This window comes from Zootoca vivipara, chromosome 11, assembly GCF_963506605.1.
Source record: "Zootoca vivipara chromosome 11, rZooViv1.1, whole genome shotgun sequence".
Taxonomy (NCBI): Eukaryota; Metazoa; Chordata; class Lepidosauria; order Squamata; family Lacertidae; genus Zootoca; species Zootoca vivipara.
In genome coordinates, this window is record NC_083286.1 from 39,786,573 (window position 1) to 39,806,607 (window position 20,035).

The window sequence follows — 20,035 nt, forward strand, 5'->3', positions numbered from 1 at the left end:
AACAACCTGTTCAAGACCAATTCTCAAGTTCTTTCTAGAATATTCTAACAAGTAGGTTTTCTTACTTTTTAAACTGTTATCAGTAGTCAGGGAGGTATAGGGAAACTTTGGCCTATCAGAAGCAGGGCCAACAGCCAGGGATGATGGGAGTTGTAGTTAAGCAACATTTGGAGGGCCAAAGGTTTGCCATACCTGTCTTAAAGCATCTGAACTCCATTCATTTCCGGGTCCATAATACAAGGCATCCTTTAAACTATAAGAACAAGTACTGCATGCCATTCTAGTAACCAGTATGTTGTCAAATTAGTGAAGTATTCTGCTGTCTAATCCTATAATTGTTCATTCAGAAGTGTGTCCCATAGTTAATATGGCTTGCTTTTCTTAATGACTTTGTTGTTGCTCTTGTTAAGGGTGCTGAGCCTGGAATTAAACAAGGATAAAGATATAGAAAGAATCCATGGAAGTGGTATTAACACCTTGGATATTGAACCTGTGGAAAGTCGATAGTATGTACATGATATTACTATATGTTTTATTGTGGAATGTATTGTATACAACATACAGTATTTTAAAATATATTCAATAAAATAATTGAAAATTTCCCATTGATAATTTTTTCCAGAGAAAAAAAATCAATTTCTGAAAATGTTTTGTTTAATAAAATTGGTAACATAATGAATGGATACAATACTAGTCAAAACAGACAGATTCAAACTTAAAAGTAACATTCCCTTCCCACTAAGTACCAGTACTGTCCTAGCCCAATTCACACCATAAGAGCTACATGACCACTGAGCATTAACATAAAAAGTGTTCAACATACTTTTAAGCCCCCGGGAAGCAGAAAACCTCAGAACCAGTCCAGAAATGGAATAGCATCTCCAATGATCCTTCCCACACAAACACCATAGTCCCCAGTGTCTGGGCTGAGGATTCCTTCAGGTATCCTGGGCCTAGGAAGGCCTGCTCACTCATCTCCCCAATTCCTAGTGACTTTACTAGGCTAGTAGGCTGCTGCACTGTGCTCCTCCACGGGCCCTGAAGACCTATAGAAGTCTGTACAGATCTAAAATATACAAATCCTTCCAGCTATTGGTTTCATTGTATGTGCTAATTCTAGTTCTGGTGCTACTAAAGAATCACATCAGGTGTTTCGTTGTTTGGCTGGAGTATGATTGTGAACTAGTAACCTGACACACATACCTACCTTTCTGTTGAGTTCAGGTTCAACAGATTCTTTCAGGCAACAAAATTATGTTCTGGTTCATCAAAAATTAATATAGTTCTGGTTTGGGGTCACGTTTTCTTTGATACCCTGTGCACATCATGGCATGCCTACTCCACATGTCCCAATGGCATGTGCAGCAACAGCCTTACTACTGCCAGTCCCCACACATCTTTACAGACTCAACATTGAAAGGTTGATTACCCGTTCAACAGAAGCCTCATAGTTCCTTAGGTAAGATACCATAACACTACAAGAGACCCTCTTGAGACCCAAGATTTCACAACCACCCGGGGGTGGTGGTGGTGGTTCAGAAAGACTGTTCTGCCAAGCAGCTAAGAAGAATCCAGGACATCCAACCAAAGGAGCCACATGTACATGCCAGCAACAGCACTTCCCAGTGGCTTATTGCACAATATGGTAGGAGATTGGAAAACAGGCAGCAGGAATTCAAGCTGCAAAAGAGAGAGAGCTCCCAGGACTTGAACCCATGCTGCAAACACCATGGGTAGATCCCTACCCACACAACCACAGCCATCAGGAATCAAACACCATGGAATGTTTGTCTTCCGCAAGACCAAAGCTAAGGAGGAGAACCCCTAGTTGTTAAGGGAACAGCTCATTATTTCCATCCAGGAGATCCCAGAGCCTCATGCTGCTTTGCACCCCCAGGGATAGCTCAGTTGGTAATGAGACTCTTAATCTCCAGGTCAGGGATTCAAGTCCCAGGTTGAGCAAAAGATTCCTGCAATGCAGGGGGTTGGACTAGTTGACCCTTGTGCTCCCTTCTAAGTGTACAATTCTATGGAGCAACCCAGTCAGATAGGCAGGGTACAAATGATGATGATGATGATGATGATTCCCCACCCCACCCCACCCCGCATCCTTAGTCAGCTGTCAAATACCAGGCTAAGTTCAGGGTGATAGTTGTGTATAAAGCCCTATACATATTTGGACCAGGACACATAAAACATCTCACTCCTTACGTACTCAGTCGATCACTGCATCACTCCTGTAGATGCCATCTTATCAGGAGGTCTGTCCCTTGCAATGTCGGAAGTGGGCCTTTAGTGTGGTGGCACCTACTCTTTGGAATTCCCTCCCTTGAATGTTAGACAGGCACCATCTCTGTCATCTTTTTGGTGCCTATTGAAAACCACCACCTTTCTCAGTCTACCACTCGATGTAACATGGGCCCCACTCACAACGGGCATGTGATCCCTGACAAATGACTCCTGAAGTAATGGAGACCTCAGGAGGACAAAAGTGGCCACTCCTGTTTTAAAACATATGTCATACCTTGGGTTGAGTACGCTGCGGGTTGCATATTTTCCGGTTAAGAACCGCGCTGACCCAGAAGGGGTTCTGCCACATGCGCAGAAGCATTCTGCGCGCTTTGCGCATGTGCAGAAGCATTCTGTGTGCTTCGCACGTGCGCAGAAGTGCTCTATCGGCGCTTCGTGCATGCGCAGAAGCCCCACTCGGGCTGCGTACTTTTTGGGGTGTGAACGGCACCCCGAAACGGATTGAGTACGCAACCCGAGGTACCACTATTAGTAGCCCAATAAAATTACTTTCAAAGGAAAGCTTTTGAACTACAATGGCTAATTACTATTTTTTTTGACAAAATAGTTCTGTGCAACCCTCAAGACTAATGTGCTAACATCTTTCCTCTCCTGCATGACTGGAAGAAGGCATTTGGAAGCTTTTGCTTCTGATTAATCACAGCATGGTATGTAATCCAGACTTCAAACTATGGTTTGGTTTAAGCCAGCTTTAGTAACTTTAATAACTATCATTTGAAGTTGGCTTGTTTGAAACAAACTGTAAAGGTAAAGGGACCCCTGACCGTTAGGTCCAGTAACGAACAACTCTGGGGTTGCGGCGCTCGTCTCGCTTTACTGGCTGAGGGAGCCGGTGTACAGCTTCTGGGTCATGTGGCCAGCATGACTAAGCCACTTCTGGCAAACCAGAGCAGCGCACGGAAATGCTGTTTACCTTCCTGCTAGAGCGGTACCTATTTATCTACTTGCACTTTGACGTGCTTTCAAACTGCTAGGTTGGCAGGAGCAGGGACCAAGCAACGGGAGCTCACCCCGTCGTGGGGATTCGAACTGCTGACCTTCTGATTGGCAAGCCCAAGAGGCTCAGTGGTTTAGACCACAGTGCTACCCGCAATGTTAATAACTGTTGTTTGGTCCACTCAACATGACAAAACTGAGTTTCAAAAAGTGTGTAAGCAATAGCTTCTGAACTCTTCCTGGATGCACAGGAAAAGAAGCACATAAGCCTGGAGGTTGCTGTGGTTTGTTCCTGCTTGAATTCTTAACTACGGTAAATACGTTTTACTATTGATAATTTTATGGGTCACATAGATGACATATGGCTGTTTAAAAAGTTTTGAGTCATACACATCAAATTGGATTCCACTTGATTTACTACATCTGAGAAATTTCCAGAAAAAATGTTCAGATTTACAATACATCCTTAATTTTGGACTTACCTTTTGGGAATTTAACCCCCCCCTCAAGAGTATAATGTGTCTAAATTGGTTGTAATTTGTTTTCTTATAGCATGCTTTCAGGCGGCACTGATGGCGTTATTGTATTGTATGATCTTGAAAACCTTAGCCGAAAACCATGCTATACCTGCAAAGCTGTTTGTTCTGTGGGAAGGTATGTACTCTCTACAAATGGAATCCTTCTAAATATTCCTTTTATTTGCATTATACAGTACTGTATGTTTACAATGTACTGCTAGCTAGTGTTGTCTGCATAGTGAGTGAAAGTGATACTATAAATAACAGAGAAGTTTTATTACGTTGACTGGACTTGCAAAAGTCATTGACCAACAAAACTTACACTTCAGCAAGGTTTGTGAAACATGAAAAGGTTAGCAATATAAGATGTGTTATCTGAGTCAGACCATTGGTCTATTGCCTATACTGACTGGTAGAAGTTATCCAAAGTTTCCAGCAAAGGTTTTCCCCAGCCCTACCAAGAAACGCTCAGGTTCTGCCTACAGGTTTCTTAAAGGCATCTGGCTGGCCACAGTAAAAGCAGGATGCTGGGTTAAATTGGGTCACTAGCCTGAACCAGCAGGCTCTTGTGTTGTTGTTATGACCCTCAGGGTCCCTTCCAGCTCTGCGATTCTATGTTTCTATTATTATACTGGAAATTGAACATAGAACCTCACAATTCATTTCCAACATAATTGGGAACCCAAATCAGCAATGTGAGGAGAGGGTTCCCCTTCGATATCACCAAAAATGAATCAATATGCCTAGTTTTTGAAGTTCATTCATGCACCCAGCTTGAAAGGCCCATACAGAGACATCCCCCAGTACAATACTTGGGACTCTTGCTTCCAAAGATGAAGAGAAGAAGCTGTAGTGAATTATTTAAGAAAACAACCCTCTCAGTGCAAAGTATTTTGTACTTAGTTGTTGCGCTTCGCAGTTGGCTGGTCTCTCCCTTGAAGTTCATCAGAATATATGGCTGGTCTTGCTTCAGAGGAGGTCTGGTGATCCCTTCTCAGTACTTGGGAGCCTGATACATCGCAGGGCCCTCCTGTGGAATTCTGTCTTCCTGTACTTAGGTTCTTCCTCCTTCCACTCCTCCTTCCCACAACACTTTCTTTACTTACACAATCACAGCTTTACGCAAATCGCCAATAAATATATAAGGACAGATCTCATGGGAGACTTTGTGCTACCTTCGCAGAGCATAGCAAGCAAGGCAGGGGGCTTAACAAGCCCGCTAAGTGCCAGCTTTGGACAGGAAGAGATAGTCATGCAGGATCATTCCAGGGGTAGTTCTGGTTTCATGTGATTTTGCATATATGTCCTGATGGCCAGGAACATAACCCCTGCATAAGATGAGATCTACCTTTATGGCTGTTATTACCATAAGGGGAAACGAAAGAAGAAATAAAGTCTGGAGTAGGTGAAATTTGCATTGCTATGCCGGTAATCCAATAACAGGGTATCATTAGATGGTGTAAAAAAAATATTGAGACATCGATTTTATTGTGGCCAGGTTGTTGGGTGGAGAACCTTGGCACATACTGCAGTTATGCTGAGGAAATTGTACTGGGTGCTTATTAGCTCCGGGACCTTGTTCAAGGTCTTGTTAACAACTTATAAAGTCCTAGACAGCCAGGTTATCTGAAAGACACCTGTCCCTGTATAGACCTGCAAGATCACTTAGATCATCTGGGGAAATTTTACTTGCAGCACTCTAACATATAGAATATCACAGGACTGTCGCCCCAAAATGGGCATTTACTGCCATTGTTCCTGCCCTGTAAAATGCCATTCCCTGTACCATACATGAAACATGATCCATCAGTTGCTTCAGACATCTGATAAACACAAATATTTTCACCAAGGTTTTCTTGAACTCTGTTATTGGAGCCTATTATTACTGATTTCCTGTTTTTATCTGTCTTGTATGCTGTGTCTCTGTGTATATATTACACTATTTTATTGTTTTTCAATGGTTGTATTATAACACTAGTATCTCTTTATATACTTCCTTTATGCTGTTGCTTCCAAGAAGATCCTCTTCCATTCCTGAAAATTTTGGGAAAACAATTTACCATAAATTAAGCGGGAACCCTGTACGCATTTACCTGGGATTAATCTCCACTGAACCTTCTCCCATTTGAATCATTATAGGAATTTTAGTGCTGTTAGTGCCCCAGCCACTACCTGCAGAGATCTGCTTCTTTTTTTTTTAATAATAATTTTTTATTAATTTTCAATTACAGTCCAATAATAGTCTCATTATAAAGGTAAAGGGGCCCCTGACCATCAGGTCCAGTCGTGTCCGACTCTGGGGTTGCGGCGCTCATCTCGCTCTATAGGCCGAGGGAGCCGGCGTTTGTCCGCAGACAGCTTCCGGGTCATGTGGCCAGCATGACAAAGCTGCTTCTGGCAAACCAGAGCAGCGCACGGAAACGCCGTTTACCTTCCCGCCGGAGCGGTCCCTATTTATCTACTTGCACTTTCGTGCTTTCGAACTGCTAGGTTGGCAGGAGCTGGGACCGAGCAACGGGAGCTCACCCCGCTGCAGGGATTCGAACCGCCGACCTTCTGATCAGCAAGCCCTAGACTCTGTGGATTTACCCACAGCGCCACCTGGGTCCCTCTAGTCTCATTATAACAGCACCTTATTTATAATACAGTCATACCTCGGTTTAAGTACGCCTTGGTTTGAGTACTTTCAGTTCAAGTACTCCGTGGACCCGTCTGGAACGGATTAATCCACTTTCCATTACTTTCAATGGGAAAGTACGCTTCAGGTTAAGTACGCTTCAGGTTAAGTACGGACTTCCAGAACCAATTACACTCATACTTCGGGTTAAGTACACTTCAGGTTGAGTACTCTGCTGACCCGTCTGGAACGGATTAATCCACTTTCCATTACTTTCAATGGGAAAGTACGCTTCAGGTTAAGTACGGACTTCCAGAACCAATTACACTCATACTTCGGGTTAAGTACGCTTCAGGTTGAGCACTCCGTGGACCCGTCTGGAACGGATTAATCCACTTTCCATTACTTTCAATGGGAAAGTTCGCTTCAGGTTAAGTACGCTTCAGTTTAAGTACTCTGTGGACTGTCTGGAACAGATTAATCCACTTTCCATTACTTTCAATGGGAAAGTTCGCTTCAGGTTAAGTATGCTTCAGGTTAAGTACAGACTTCTGGAACCAATTGTGTACTTAAACCAAGGTACCACTGTACAATTATTAATACCAATTGTTCAAATGCTGAATTATATAATTTAGATAAAGTGTCGTCCGTCCCCCCCGGCGCGCTAGATTTGATGGCTTCCTTTATTTCTGCATTTCAAAATCTTATTGATTTTAATTACATTCTTTTCATAATAATAATCCCTCATACAACAACTGCAATATTGATAACTTCTGTTTGTGTTAACATGTTAAATGATTTATAAAACTACAAGTGAAGAACTCAAACTATATCCTTGATCTTCCTGTGTATGGCAATTATTCTGTTCGTGGTGTTTCTTCCTGTCCTTGTAAGATGTTATGTCTTTCTTTCCCCCGGTTGTTGCTGTTACCCATCATGCCTTGGGCAGAACTGATATCTCATTGATGTTCCGGAAATTTCTCCATCGTTGTTGTGCAACTTTAACAACAGCTGTAAAAGTTACTCTGTGTTGGCAAACACCATGGGAGACGCCAGGGCTGCGCCTCCTCCCGGCCAACTGCCATGCGTCTCCACCCTCCGGTGCAGCCTGAGATAACGACCTGGACTTCAAAAGCCTAGGCACGCTGTTGCAGCAGAATCCACACAGCTTGAGTGGCCACAGAGAGAGAGAGAGAGATGTGTTGGCATATTTAAAGGCTTTATTAAGCATATCTCAGGAGAGAGAAAACATGTCTCCTCTCCTTCGTGATCAGCACAGAAGCAGAAGCAAAAGCTATACACAACGGAAGTGCACAGACATGTGACATACAACAGCTACATGTCTGTACCTTAAGGTGCAACTGAATTCCCAACACTCTGACCCAGTAAATATTACCTGTTGTCTCCATTTTTCCTGTCAGCCTTGGAAGAAGAGCGGTCTGTCGAACTGCAAATGACTCAGTAAAGAACCTTGGCAGTTCACAGACTCCTTTCATCCTTCCTTCCAACTAAGATATATGAGCAATTATACTTCCAATTAAATTAAATTCCAAGTCCTCTTAGCATTATTCAGTTCACTTCATAAATAATAACGGATGGGGAAGAGTCAGATCTACGTTTCCATCATAAACCTTTTGCAAAATAGAGCTTCCCTCCCTTTTTCCTTTTTTTACACACACAGTTTCCTTTGATATGATATTCCATATTTATAATTCAATTTCTTCCATCCTTGCTTGTACAAATATAATTTGAACTAACATTCAGAGGAGGGTTGCTGAATCATAAATGTAGAGAAGAAAACTTTAAATGAAGAAACCGTAGACTCCCCCCACCCCGCCCCCCGTCTTTCAGAGCTTTGCCACAAAGGCTTAAGCAAATAGGGCAAACACCTGCCGGTTGTAACCTTTGTCCTTCTGTTATTGCATTGTAGAAGTCATCCTAATGTTCATAAATTCAGTGTAGAGACAGTTCAGTGGTACCCTCATGATACTGGCATGTTTACATCAAGTTCATTTGATAAAACCCTGAAAATATGGGACACAAACACCTTACAAGTAAGTCATATCTTTAATTGTTGGGTTAAGTCATGGGAAGTATTTAGTGTTTTGAAAGCGAAAATGTGTTTTGTTTCATGGGAAGTTTAAATTCCAGAATACATTATAAAAACAGTCATTACAAGTGTTTACTCAACTTCTGCAAGGCTGCCTAAATATTATTTGCAGCAGGATCAAGTCTTACGGTACCAGGAATTGATCCAGGATCTGTGCCTGGCAAGTTGGGACCCATACTTGGGGAAGCATGCAAATCTAGCTGGTAAGATCACTTTTAGAGCAAGTACAGTAGAACCTCGGTTTACGAACACGATCCGTTCCACGGAGGCGTTCGTAAACGGAGGCATTCACTCCCTGAAGGCACGTTTCTGCGCGTGCACGAAGCACCGATAGAGCACTTCTGCGCATGCGCAAGCTGCGCAGATCGCGCCTGCGCATCCGACACCGCGGGACCCGGATGTAAACACTTCCGGGTCCGCGGCGTTCGTAAACAGAGGCGTTCGTAAACGGTACTGTTTGTAAACCGAGGTACCACTGTAAGTCAGTTGACTCACTAATAGAGGCAGACAGTAGACAAAGTCGTGGACAATTTAAACAAAGGAAGTCTATGGCATAATCAAACATTTTTGCAATTTGGGCCAACAGCTCCACATCATGTGATTTTCATGATGTATTCTTCCTAGTCTGCATTTCTGCCACCCTGCTAATAACATTTGCACAGTGAAACTGAGTTATATTTGGTTTACAGTTGTACAAGCCACCTATATGTTACTACACGATGTCACAATGGCATCAGGTGACACATTTTTTACATAGCACTGTGCAGAGGGTGTTTTAAGCCGCAACGATAAGGTGATTATTGATGCTTGCAAACTGCTGTGCGTAGGCTTTCCACAGAGCTTTAAAGGTGCCTATAAACCTTTTCAACCCAGTTTCCTCTTTACCTGCCCTGGATAATATTCAAATGATAGTTTTCTTTGTTGTTGGTTTTACTGCTGTTCTCTTTATGCATGGCAGGTGGTGAATGTATTAATGCAAGCACAAGCCACTCTCACTGAAAAATTTCTCTGCTGTTTCTTGATACCCCAGCACGTGCTACTATGTTGTTGTTTTTTACATTGTCTTAGTTAGCAGGTTTAAACTAATCATTTTGGCAGAAATATCAATTTTGGTTAGGGTCCCATCTTGCAAATGTAAGTGTGTGCCTGGGTACAATTTGAAGGCATTCGCAGGATTGGGTTTTCATGCCATATTTCACAATATATTCCAATTGTGACTAAGGTTTTAAAATCTTATTTTTATGTTATGATTTGGATCAGGACATTCAAATTAAATAAACATATTGTCTTTCAATTGACAGCCAGCAGATGTGTTTCATTTTGAGGGAACAGTGTACAGTCATCATATGTCTCCAGTTGCTACCAAGCATTGCTTAATCGCAGGTTTGTATTCACATAAAAGGTCAGCTGTGAGCCTAGAAGCAAATGCTTTTGGCTTACAGTTAATTCCAGTTTCTTCTTACCAAGGGATGGTGGTGAATTTTCCCCCTAAATGTTTGTGCTTCCGGTTGATTTTAGGAAAGAGGTTTAGATGAATATGAAAGATGGGTTGGGTGGAGGTTTTGGGGTTGGGGTTTTTTTAATTGGCACATCTCTTGCTACTAAAAATATCCCAAAGCAGTTTGTGACCAAAGTAAAAAAAAATACAATAAAAATCACCTAAACATTGTTAAAGAGACATTGTGACAGTATCCTCTAATATGCATTAAATCTTATCTAATAAATACCAGGCAGGTGAGAAATCACTTTGGTGTTTCCCAGTATGGATTAACCTGGATTAGTGAGAACATTTTGGCCTTGCTTTTTAAAATTACCCTTTTGGGCGGGGTGGATTAAAAGGCTATAGGCTTTACCTCTGAATAATTTGTGAAGTTTTCTCCCTAATGAGTAGTTAATTAGCTCATTAGAGGCTTTGCCAACAAATATCACAACAGTCCAGCCCGCTTCCCTCAGTTGCTGCGGACCTTGGCAAAAATATAAATCCTCTTCTGTCTCTCTCCTTGCGCAGTCAAGAAGCTGTGTGTGAACTAACAAGAAACAGCACGCAAAAGATCACAAAGATAGCGTCCGTCTTCTAGTCTAAAATCTTTATTTACATAGCAATAAAACGACTGTCTCCCGGCGACGAACTTTCCATGTTGCCGGTGGAAAACGAAACTGATTTACACACAGAGTACTGTACAGTACAAAGAAACATTCCCGTATGTAGGAACTGTAACATGATTCCCCCCCAGTGGTCAGGCGACACAGCAAAACACACAGACGCAGGCTGCTTTTAACTCTTGCCAGCCTGAAACTCCTCACATAATTTGCACGGCATTGTGCTGCGATCTTTTATTTGCCTACTATTTTGCAGCCATTGAAATCTGCAGCCCCTACCTTAAGGCTAAAATACACATACTAGGATAAAAGTTTCAGAAGGTGCAGCAATACTTTTTCTGAGTAAGCATGCAAACGGATTGCATTGTTAGAATATTTTTGTTGTTGCCATGATGCCTATATATTGTGAATTACTTTATAAATGAAAATCTGAATCATGTTTGAATTGGCAGATGTCAAGCAGCCAATGATGTGAAGGCAGAGAGGGGGGACAGAGCATGCTTGTTCTTCCTGGGCTCACTCCTTGGCCAATTCTCTAGCTCTTTCAGCATCTTTTTTAAGGCTCTTCATAAATCAAACACATTTACCAAAACAGAGTAATTTCCTTAATAAGGAAGGCAGAATATTTTATCTAGAGTTGTGCTGTTAATTAAATGTATGTATTTGTATTCATTGTTTAAAAAAATACAGTGTACCTTCTAAATATGCATTAATTGGTCTTGTCTTAATTGATCAGTATTTCAGATTCTGCATTGTTAGAATACTGAGACAATATTCAAGATAAGAGATGGCTCAAATTACTGTGGTACAAGTTAGCATTTAGACTTAAGAGCCATAAATACTTTTAACAGTGTCCAGTTTGTAATTTGCACACAGTGGACTTCTGTTTGTACTTCCAAATGCTTCATTTATGAAACATGCCTTTGTGTCAATTTATAAAGAATGAAAGAATATCTGTTCACCCTGTTCTGTTTATTTTAATGTTATGGTAAATAAGCTGAATGAAGATGCAGAATGCAGTTACTAGAAAAAAAATATTGGGGGAATTTGTAACTTTTGTAATACATTTATTCAAAGCCCCCCAAAGATATATAAAACACAATGCAACTAGCACTTTCTCTGTGTGCTTTTTTATAGCTGCAATTTTAAGCAGCAGAGTGTGTTTCTCTTTTCCTTTATGTATTTTGTCTTTTTTTGCTTACAGTTGGTACCAAAAGCCCCAAGGTACAGCTTTGTGACTTGAAGTCTGGATCATGTTCTCACATTCTGCAGGGTATGTCTTAGTCTGAAACATAAATTCTAGACAATAATACTTTGAGTAAACTAAACAGCGTAAAGAACTGCTCTAAACAATATATTATTTGTAAGTAATATGACAGACATTTTATGTGCCAGTTGTGAAACAACACAGCAAGAATAGCAATATCTTCCACATATTGTTCTAGCACTGTGGGTCTGAAGAAGTAGAAATATTGATTTGTTACTATGAAAATGCTGGGCAATTTTGTTCAGTTTAGATTTTTCCCAAATGAATGTTTGGGATAATAATAATAATAATAATAATAATAATAATAATAATAATAATAATAATAATTTATTATTTATACCCAGCCACTCTGTGCGGCTTCCAATAGAAAAATAAAATACAGTAATCTATTACACATTAAAAGCCTCCCTAAACAGGGCTGCCTTCAGATGTCTTCTAAAAGTCTGGTAGACATCAGATGGGAGGGCGTTCCACAGGGTGGGCGCCACTACCGAGAAGGCCCTCTGCCTAATTCCCTGCAACTTGGCTTCTCGCAACGAGGGAACCGCCAGAAGGCCCTCGGTGATAGCTTTAAAAAGGATGTAGTAGGAGGTTCCATAAGTAATCATTTCTGTACCCTGGGCAGCCTCTCAGTTTCCTGCCCTCTGCTCTTCCTCCCTGCCCCTTATGCCATATACTAGTACTTTTAATGGTGCTGGAGTTCCCATTTCCTGCTGCTCAGAATGACAGTTGATATAAAAAAGAAGAAGAGGTTTTGCTGGCTACAGCTGACTAGTACATAGTAGCTGGCAAGAATATACTGGTATGTGTCATGCCTAACCTACACATGCAACAGAATTAGAATTCCTAAGAGGAACAATGAACTGTATTACTTCAGGAAGCAATTAGGGAATACTAGTGTGAATACTCCCCCCAAGTGACAACAGAACAAAACCTTCCCTTCTAGTTCAAAGCTAGCATAACAGTCTGTTCTCTGTTGTGCTTGTTTTCTATTTAAAGTACAGGAGAGTATTCAAAGATCTTACAGTCTATAGTGGTACTGCATATTTTACCCTCTCATGATTCTACCATCTCATTACCACCTCTTTCTGCCGCAATATTTAGTGTCCAATTTATTTTTTATGAAAGAAGCTGCAGGGAGTTCCACTTTGCTTAGTCTGCTGTCCACACTGGGTCTTCCAACAAGCTTGCTATGCTCCTGGGATCGTGTAACTCTCTGATTTACCAAAATAATATTTAATGTTGAGTCTCTCCTCAGAAGGAGGCAATTGATGTAGAAAAATTAATTTGTATAGTCTAAGGTACTAAACTAGCCTAAGCTGTAGAGTTACTTGTATGAAGATTGTGCTAGAATTCCATAGATTGTGTTTTATAGTTTCATAAGCAAAATAATCACTGGAGGGACTGCATGTCTCTTCTTTTAAAGATAACTTGCTGTTGAATTTTCAGAGCAGTGCACTCAAGTGGGGGGACAATGAAAGAAGGATGTTGACCATTACTGAATTGAAGTCTCTGTTTAGAAAGCGATCCTATAACATGCTCTGGAAAAAAAGAGGAACTAAATCAATTCAAGTAGTTGGTAGATTGCAATCAATCTTTCTCTGAATTAATTCAGAGAGAGTTATTTACTTTGAAATAACTCATTTATACATTGAAGAATTGGTTTCTTACCATAGCAAACAAACCAAAGCAAAACAAAACAAAACAGGGCTAAGCATTTATCCTTCCAAACGGCAGGAGGGGCCTTAATTTAGTTTTCTCCCCCTGGTGTGCATATGGCACACCATGGCAATTCAGAGAATGGGAGGCTGCACCTGTATCCCTATCTTTATCCCTATGAAGAGATAAGGTTCTGTTCAGTCAGATGCTTTGGTAATCCCAAAGGATTGTGCCATAGCTGTTTGTATATGAGTATACCACTAATGTATACCACTAATGATTCTTATGGCTTCTTGTTTTTTAGGTCACAAACAAGAAATTCTAGCAGTATCTTGGTCACCGCGTTATGAATATATTTTAGCAACTGCAAGGTAAAAGAAAGAACCAACAACAAAGTAGTGATGATTAGAATGAAAATTAACCCATTTTTTTTTAAAAAAACAGTTCTGTATTTGTTTCATAGTCTAGTGACATCTCTTGCTCTTAACTTGAAATATAGAGAGTTCCCCTTAACTAGTGTTTTGTATGTATTTCATTGAAATTCATAACTAAGTGTTATTTGAATGGAGTGTGTATAGGTGTGAGATAAAGGCCTCATTTCCCTAATCTACAAAACATTAAACTCTCAATTGCTGTCATCTCTCACAACCTTAAAAGCATGGTGGGGAAAAGATCTGGGTGAGCCATTAGATGATACTATATGGAACAGTATCTGGGTAAAAGCCTCCTTCTAACCTGTCTCAGTAAGAATCTGGGACAGAATCTGGGAAATGCACTCAAAATTGTATGCTGAATATCCATTATTATTGAGTAAGATGACCAAAAATGTATCAGTGATGTGTTTGAGAAATTATATTGTTCCTGGTTCATTTATCCACATGTCCCCAATTCTTTTTGTTTTGGAAAAAAGTGGAGATGGACTTCTGTGGTCAAGTTCTCCTGGTCCAGGAGCAGTTGTAGGTGTGATACCAGTTGCAGTTGGTAAAAGGTATTTCTAGCCAGTGAGACTACGTGGGCCTGCAGTGACAAAGCTGATGCAGAAGCATTCCTAGACTGCAAACCTGCTCTGTTACGGGGAGTGCAACCCCATCCAGAGTTGACCAATTTCTCAGACATGGGAACTACTTACCCACAGTGACTCCATCTTGCCAGGATTCAAGCTCAGCTTTTACCTCATCCATTTTACCACTGCCCAGACACCAGTGCATGGATTCAGGTGTTTCTCCTGATTCAGATGTTGTGGAGAAAGAGAGCTGAACATCATCAGCTTATCCCAGAACTCCTAATGACCATTGTCAGCAGCTTCATATAGCTATTAAATAGCCTTGGAGCTAAGATAGTGCCCTGCGGTACTCCGTTGTGTAAGTGCCAGGCAGAGTGAAAGGCACTCCACAAGTGCTACTCTCTAGACTTGGTCTTGGCAGTAGGACTGGAACCACTGTAACACAGTGTCAGTTCCCATTCCCAGGAGCTGGTCCAGGAGGGTACCATGGTCCATAGTATCAAAAGCCGAAGAAAGATCGAGAAGCAGGAACAAGCTCTCTGCAAAAGTCATCAGGGCAGCCAAGTGCAACTCAGTCCCATGGGCAGGTCGGAACCTAGATTGGAATGGAATTAAATAATCCATGTCATCCTAGGATGCTTGCAGCTGCCCCACCAAAACTCTCTCCACCACCTTTCCCCAAAAGGAGGTGTTTGTGACTGGTTAATAGTTGTGCCAGGCCAAGGAGTGGCTACCGAGCTCGCATAACTCCGGTCCTGAAAGACCTGCATTGGCTCCCAGTACGTTTCCGAGCACAATTCAAAGTGTTTGTGCTGACCTTTAAAGCCCTAAACGGCCTCGGCCCAGTATACCTGAAGGAGCGTCTCCACCCCCATTGTTCAGCCCAAATTCTGAGGTCCAGCTCTGAGGGCCTTCTGGTGGTTCCCTTGCTGTGAGAGGTGAGGTTACAGGGAACCATGCAGAGGGCTTTCTTGGTAGTAGCGCCTGCCCTGTGGAACGCCCTCCCATCAGATGTCAAGGAAATAAACAACTATCTGACCTTTAGAAGACATCTGAAGGCAGCCCTAATTAGGGAAGCTTTTAAAGTCTGATGTTTTATTGTATTTTTAATATTTTGTTGAGAGCCACTGAGAGTGGCTGGGGAAACCCTGCCAGGTGGGCAGGGGATAAATAATAAATTATGGCATTATTTTTATTATTATTAGCCCAGATACAGTTTCTTTATGAGCAGCTGCACCACCACCTCTTTCGGGGCAGGTGGGAACCATCTCTCCACACAGACTTCTGGCCAAGATGTGATCAAGAAAGGTCATTCTTGACTGAGCTCCACAGTCTGTTTTAATTGTTTAATTGGGCTTTGTTTTTTTCTTTTTATGTGATAATGCTGTTGCTGGCTCAGCAGCTATCTGATTTATTGAGGGCAAGGACCTTTTCAGTGTTGTTTTATTCTCTAAGGAGCCAAGAATCATAAATCAGTTTCATAGGGAGTTCAACAGCCATTTCTGTGGCATTCCTGGGGTTTATCTATACAGGTTTTAAACTTTATTCTAAGGGTTTTTAAAAAAAACAAAACAAAAACCTTTCAATCTTTTAGATGTTTTACCACCTCTTAACATAACTGCTTATCTTCGCTTGCCAACAGGAAAAAAAATACATGCTTGTTTGATTGATTGACTGTTTGCTTGCTTGGGAAAAGGGGAAAGCAGGCTTGAGGAGAGGCTTGCAGATAGTGCTCTTGCTCAAATAAGACATTTCGTAATGGTAGTTGCCTGAACTCAGTCCCTTCACATGCAAGCGGAAAAGCCTACACAAATCACCAACAGAGCCTAATTACAGACTTCTATACCTGAACAGAAGTAAACCAGCCACAATTTAATCTCAACCCTTTCAGACTCAGACCTGGTTATTTTGGACAAGTGATGTTCTGATGACCAGGAGGAGGAGTCAGTTCTCAGTCTTCACCTGTGATGGCAGCTGCAGTGGCAGACTCACAGAATGCTTAGCTAAATGAAAAGCTAGCTTGTTTGTTTGACTAGGCATTGATTTATTTGTAATACGGTAATAATAATAATAATAGATGTTGGCATCCGTCTATCTTGGGAGACAACGGAGGAGTGTGCCTTTGGGGATAAAGTCAATAATAATGTATTTAACACGTTTATACCCTGCTTTTACTCCAAACAGCTCAATGTGGCTGAAAACAAGGATAGAATTATTAAATCAGGGAAGGGTGAGCTTTGCAGAGTCAAGGTCCACATTCCCTAAAGGCAAAATAGTTGGGGGACACATACTAGAGGCAGGTGATGTAGGAATGACCACCAGGCATGAGGCAAACCTCGACCCTGCAGATAGTCCGCAGTTTGATCACTGACCTTTGGGTGTGAGGCAAACCTCCACCCCTAGGCAAGCCGGGGCTGTCTGAACGCTATGCCCTCACTCTCACCTTTGGCTTTCTCAGTAGTCTAGTCTGCTGTGTCCTGTCTGTGACCTTTGCCTCTCTTTGGAAAGGCATGGCTCACTTCCCACTTGGTAAGAACATGACGTGGTGGAGCAGGTCTCACAAATGTCAGAGAAAACATACGTGTCAGCTCATGATGTAAAAGTGCTAAAGGTCAGACTGTTCATAAACGTGTGCATATTGTGCTAATAAAATGGGCTCTACCGAGCTTGCCAATCAGCTTCCTCTTGCACAGCTCACCTGCAACAACTCCCTGACTACGTGTGCTTCGTTACAAGGTACAATCAAAACCACAAGTGGGTGGGGACATCTTTTTCCTCTTCCTTCGTCTCTCTCACACAAACACACTGTCTCTCTGTCTCTTCTGCTAGCCAGTTTGCATTCTTTTGTGAGCCCCAAGGTCTATGCTATTTCTCCTGCCTCTTCAGCTTTTCCTACCAGCTCTTCTGTTTCTTGTCATGGTGATATCATTTTTTTTTGTCTCCCCCAAAGTTTCCCTCTGTGCCCTGTGACTTACCTTTGTGTCATCTCAATGGGAAACAGAAGACCCAGCCAAAGACAGCTTGTCAAGCCCAGCTGTCTAGTTGTGATGCCCAACAATAAGGCATGCCAGGTGGAATACTGAATAGACACTATACCTGGCATACTCTGGTTCTTCCTCTGAGCCACATGCTCAGCATCTGCCCAGACCACAGAGCACACTAGGAATGGAGTAGCAGCCTTTTGTGGCACAGAGAGGTTTTCTGCAGTGCGGAGAAATTGGCGACAATGGGGCCAAATTCAGCAGGACATAAAGGGGAGTCCCAATGGCTTTATATGGACCCGAGGCTGCAGACAGACCATATGAGCCATAAATAAAATGTTTAACATGTACATCAACAGAAAGAATGTGGTAATGCTTATAAACAAACAGAAAGCCTGTTAAGTTAACCATCTGGTGCCACCCTTGATGTTTTTTTAGGTGCCAGGTCCAAAAACAAACTATTTAGGCATTTTAGTGGCATGTAAAAGAATTTGTTTATTATTGTTGATATGTTTTACTTGTTTTATGAACGTTTTGTGAATATGACTTTCTGGGTTTTGATAACAATTGTTTCATTTTTATGGCTACCATTTAAAATTTTGTAAGCTGCCTTGAGGGCTAAGGTCCAAAGTTGAAGTAAATATATATTTTTAATAAGGTACTCTTATAAGTAGCAATTGTTAAATTTTTATTTTCCAAAGCAATTTTTTTAACTACACTGCATTTGTTTTTCCATTCAGTATTAATATAATTCATTGACAGAATAGGCCAATAATGAAATACAGAGGAATTTGTAGAAATAAGATGTTCCTTGGTTTACCTTTTTCTAAAGCCCATGAAATAGAAACTTTTCACTTGGAAAACAGTAACTCTCTGTATTAAAAATAACAGGATTGGGAAGACCAGACAATGTGTACATATTAACAAGAAAAGAACTTGCACATAACTATACGAATGTTAACAGAAAATTTCTAATCCAACCTAAGGGCATCGCTTGCCTTTATGACAGAGTGAGGTAGGGTTGGATAGAAACCATTTATCTTGTCCATAAATCAATACAAGGTGTTGTTCTTCTTTCAGTGCTGACAGTAGAGTGAAACTCTGGGATGTAAGGAGAGCATCTGCTTGTCTGATTACTCTTGATCAACATAATGGTGAAAAGTCAAAAGCATCTTCTGAAGCAGGTAATCAGTATACATATGCAATGCACACAGGTCTCTCTTTCCAAACACAATTCCAGGGAAATTGTTCTTTAGATAATTTTCATTATTTCATATGGGAACTTTTTTCCCCAATGAGATTTTCATCTAAAAAAATCTATTGTTGTTGTTGTTTAGTCGTTTAGTCGTGTCTGACTCTTCGTGACCTCATGGACCATAGCACGCCAGGCACTCCTGTCTTGCACTGCCTCCCGCAGTTTGGTCAAACTCAAGTTCGTAGCTTCGAGAACACTGTCCAACCATCTCGTCCTCTGTCGTCCCCTTCTCCTAGTGCCCTCAATCTTTCCCAAGATCAGGGTCTTTTCCAAGGATTCTTCTCTTCTCATGAGGTGGCCAAAGTATTGGAGCCTCAGCTTCATGATCTGTCCTTCCAATGAGCACTCGGGGCTGATTTCCTTCAGAATGGATAGGTTTGATCTTCTTGCAGTCCATGGGACTCTCAAGAGTCTCCTCCAGCACCATAATTCAAAAGCATCAATTCTTCGGCAAGCAGTCTTCTTTATGGTCCAGCTCTCATTTCCATACATCACTACTGGGAAAACCATAGCTTTTTTGATGTTGAGCTTCAGACCATATTTTGCGCTCTCCTCTTTCACCCTCATTAAAAGGTTCTTTAATTCCTCCTCACTTTCTGCCATCAAGGTTGTGTCATCTGCATACCTGAGGTTGTTGATATTTCTTCCAGCAATCTTAATTCTGGCTTGGGATTCATCTAGTCCAGCCTTTCGCATGAATTCTGCATATAAGTTAAATAAGCAGGGAGACAATATACAACCTTGTCGTACTCCTTTCCCAATTTTGAACCAATCAGTTGTTCCATATCCAGTTCTAACTGTACCTTCTAGTCCCACATAGAGATTTCTCAGGAGACAGATGAGGTGATCAGGCACTCCCATTTCTTTAAGAACTTAGTTTGCTGTGGTTGACACAGTCAAAGGCTTTTGCATAGTCAATGAAGCAGAAGTAGATGTTTTTCTGGAACTCTCTAGCTTTCTCCATAATCCAGCGCATGTTTGCTATTTGGTCTCTGGTTCCTCTGCCCCTTCAAAATCCAGCTTGCACTTCTGGGAGTTCTCGGTCCACATACTGCCTAAGCCTGCCTTGTAGAATTTTAAGCATAACCTTGCTAGTGTGTGAAATGAGTGCAATTGTGCGGTAGTTGGAGCATTCTTTGGCACTGCCCTTCTTTGGAATTGGGATGATTTCAAGAAAATTGGAGATATGAAAGGAACATTTCGTACAAAGATTACCATAATAAAGGACAAAAGTGGTAAGGACCTAACAGAAGCAGAAGACATCAAGAAGAGGTGGCAA

General features: G+C 41.4%; 1 protein-coding gene across 5 annotated transcripts in view; it reads left to right on the top strand.

The window, feature by feature from the left end:
* Window positions 1–20,035, top strand: part of ERCC8 (ERCC excision repair 8, CSA ubiquitin ligase complex subunit) — a 47,833-nt gene that overhangs the window by 2,597 nt on the left and 25,201 nt on the right. Inside the window, exons 2-8 of one of the 5 annotated variants that reach the window (XM_035100359.2) lie at window positions 411–506; window positions 3,799–3,900; window positions 8,312–8,435; window positions 9,793–9,874; window positions 11,796–11,864; window positions 13,822–13,888; window positions 18,582–18,685. In XM_035100359.2, the coding sequence (XP_034956250.1) occupies window positions 411–506; window positions 3,799–3,900; window positions 8,312–8,435; window positions 9,793–9,874; window positions 11,796–11,864; window positions 13,822–13,888; window positions 18,582–18,685 (644 nt within the window). Of the gene's footprint in view, window positions 1–410; window positions 507–2,673; window positions 2,958–3,798; window positions 3,901–7,330; window positions 8,436–9,792; window positions 9,875–11,795; window positions 11,865–13,821; window positions 13,889–18,581; window positions 18,686–20,035 lie in introns of those variants that run through there. The other 4 variants (XM_035100363.2, XM_035100360.2, XM_035100361.2 and 1 more) reach the window with 4 other exon arrangements.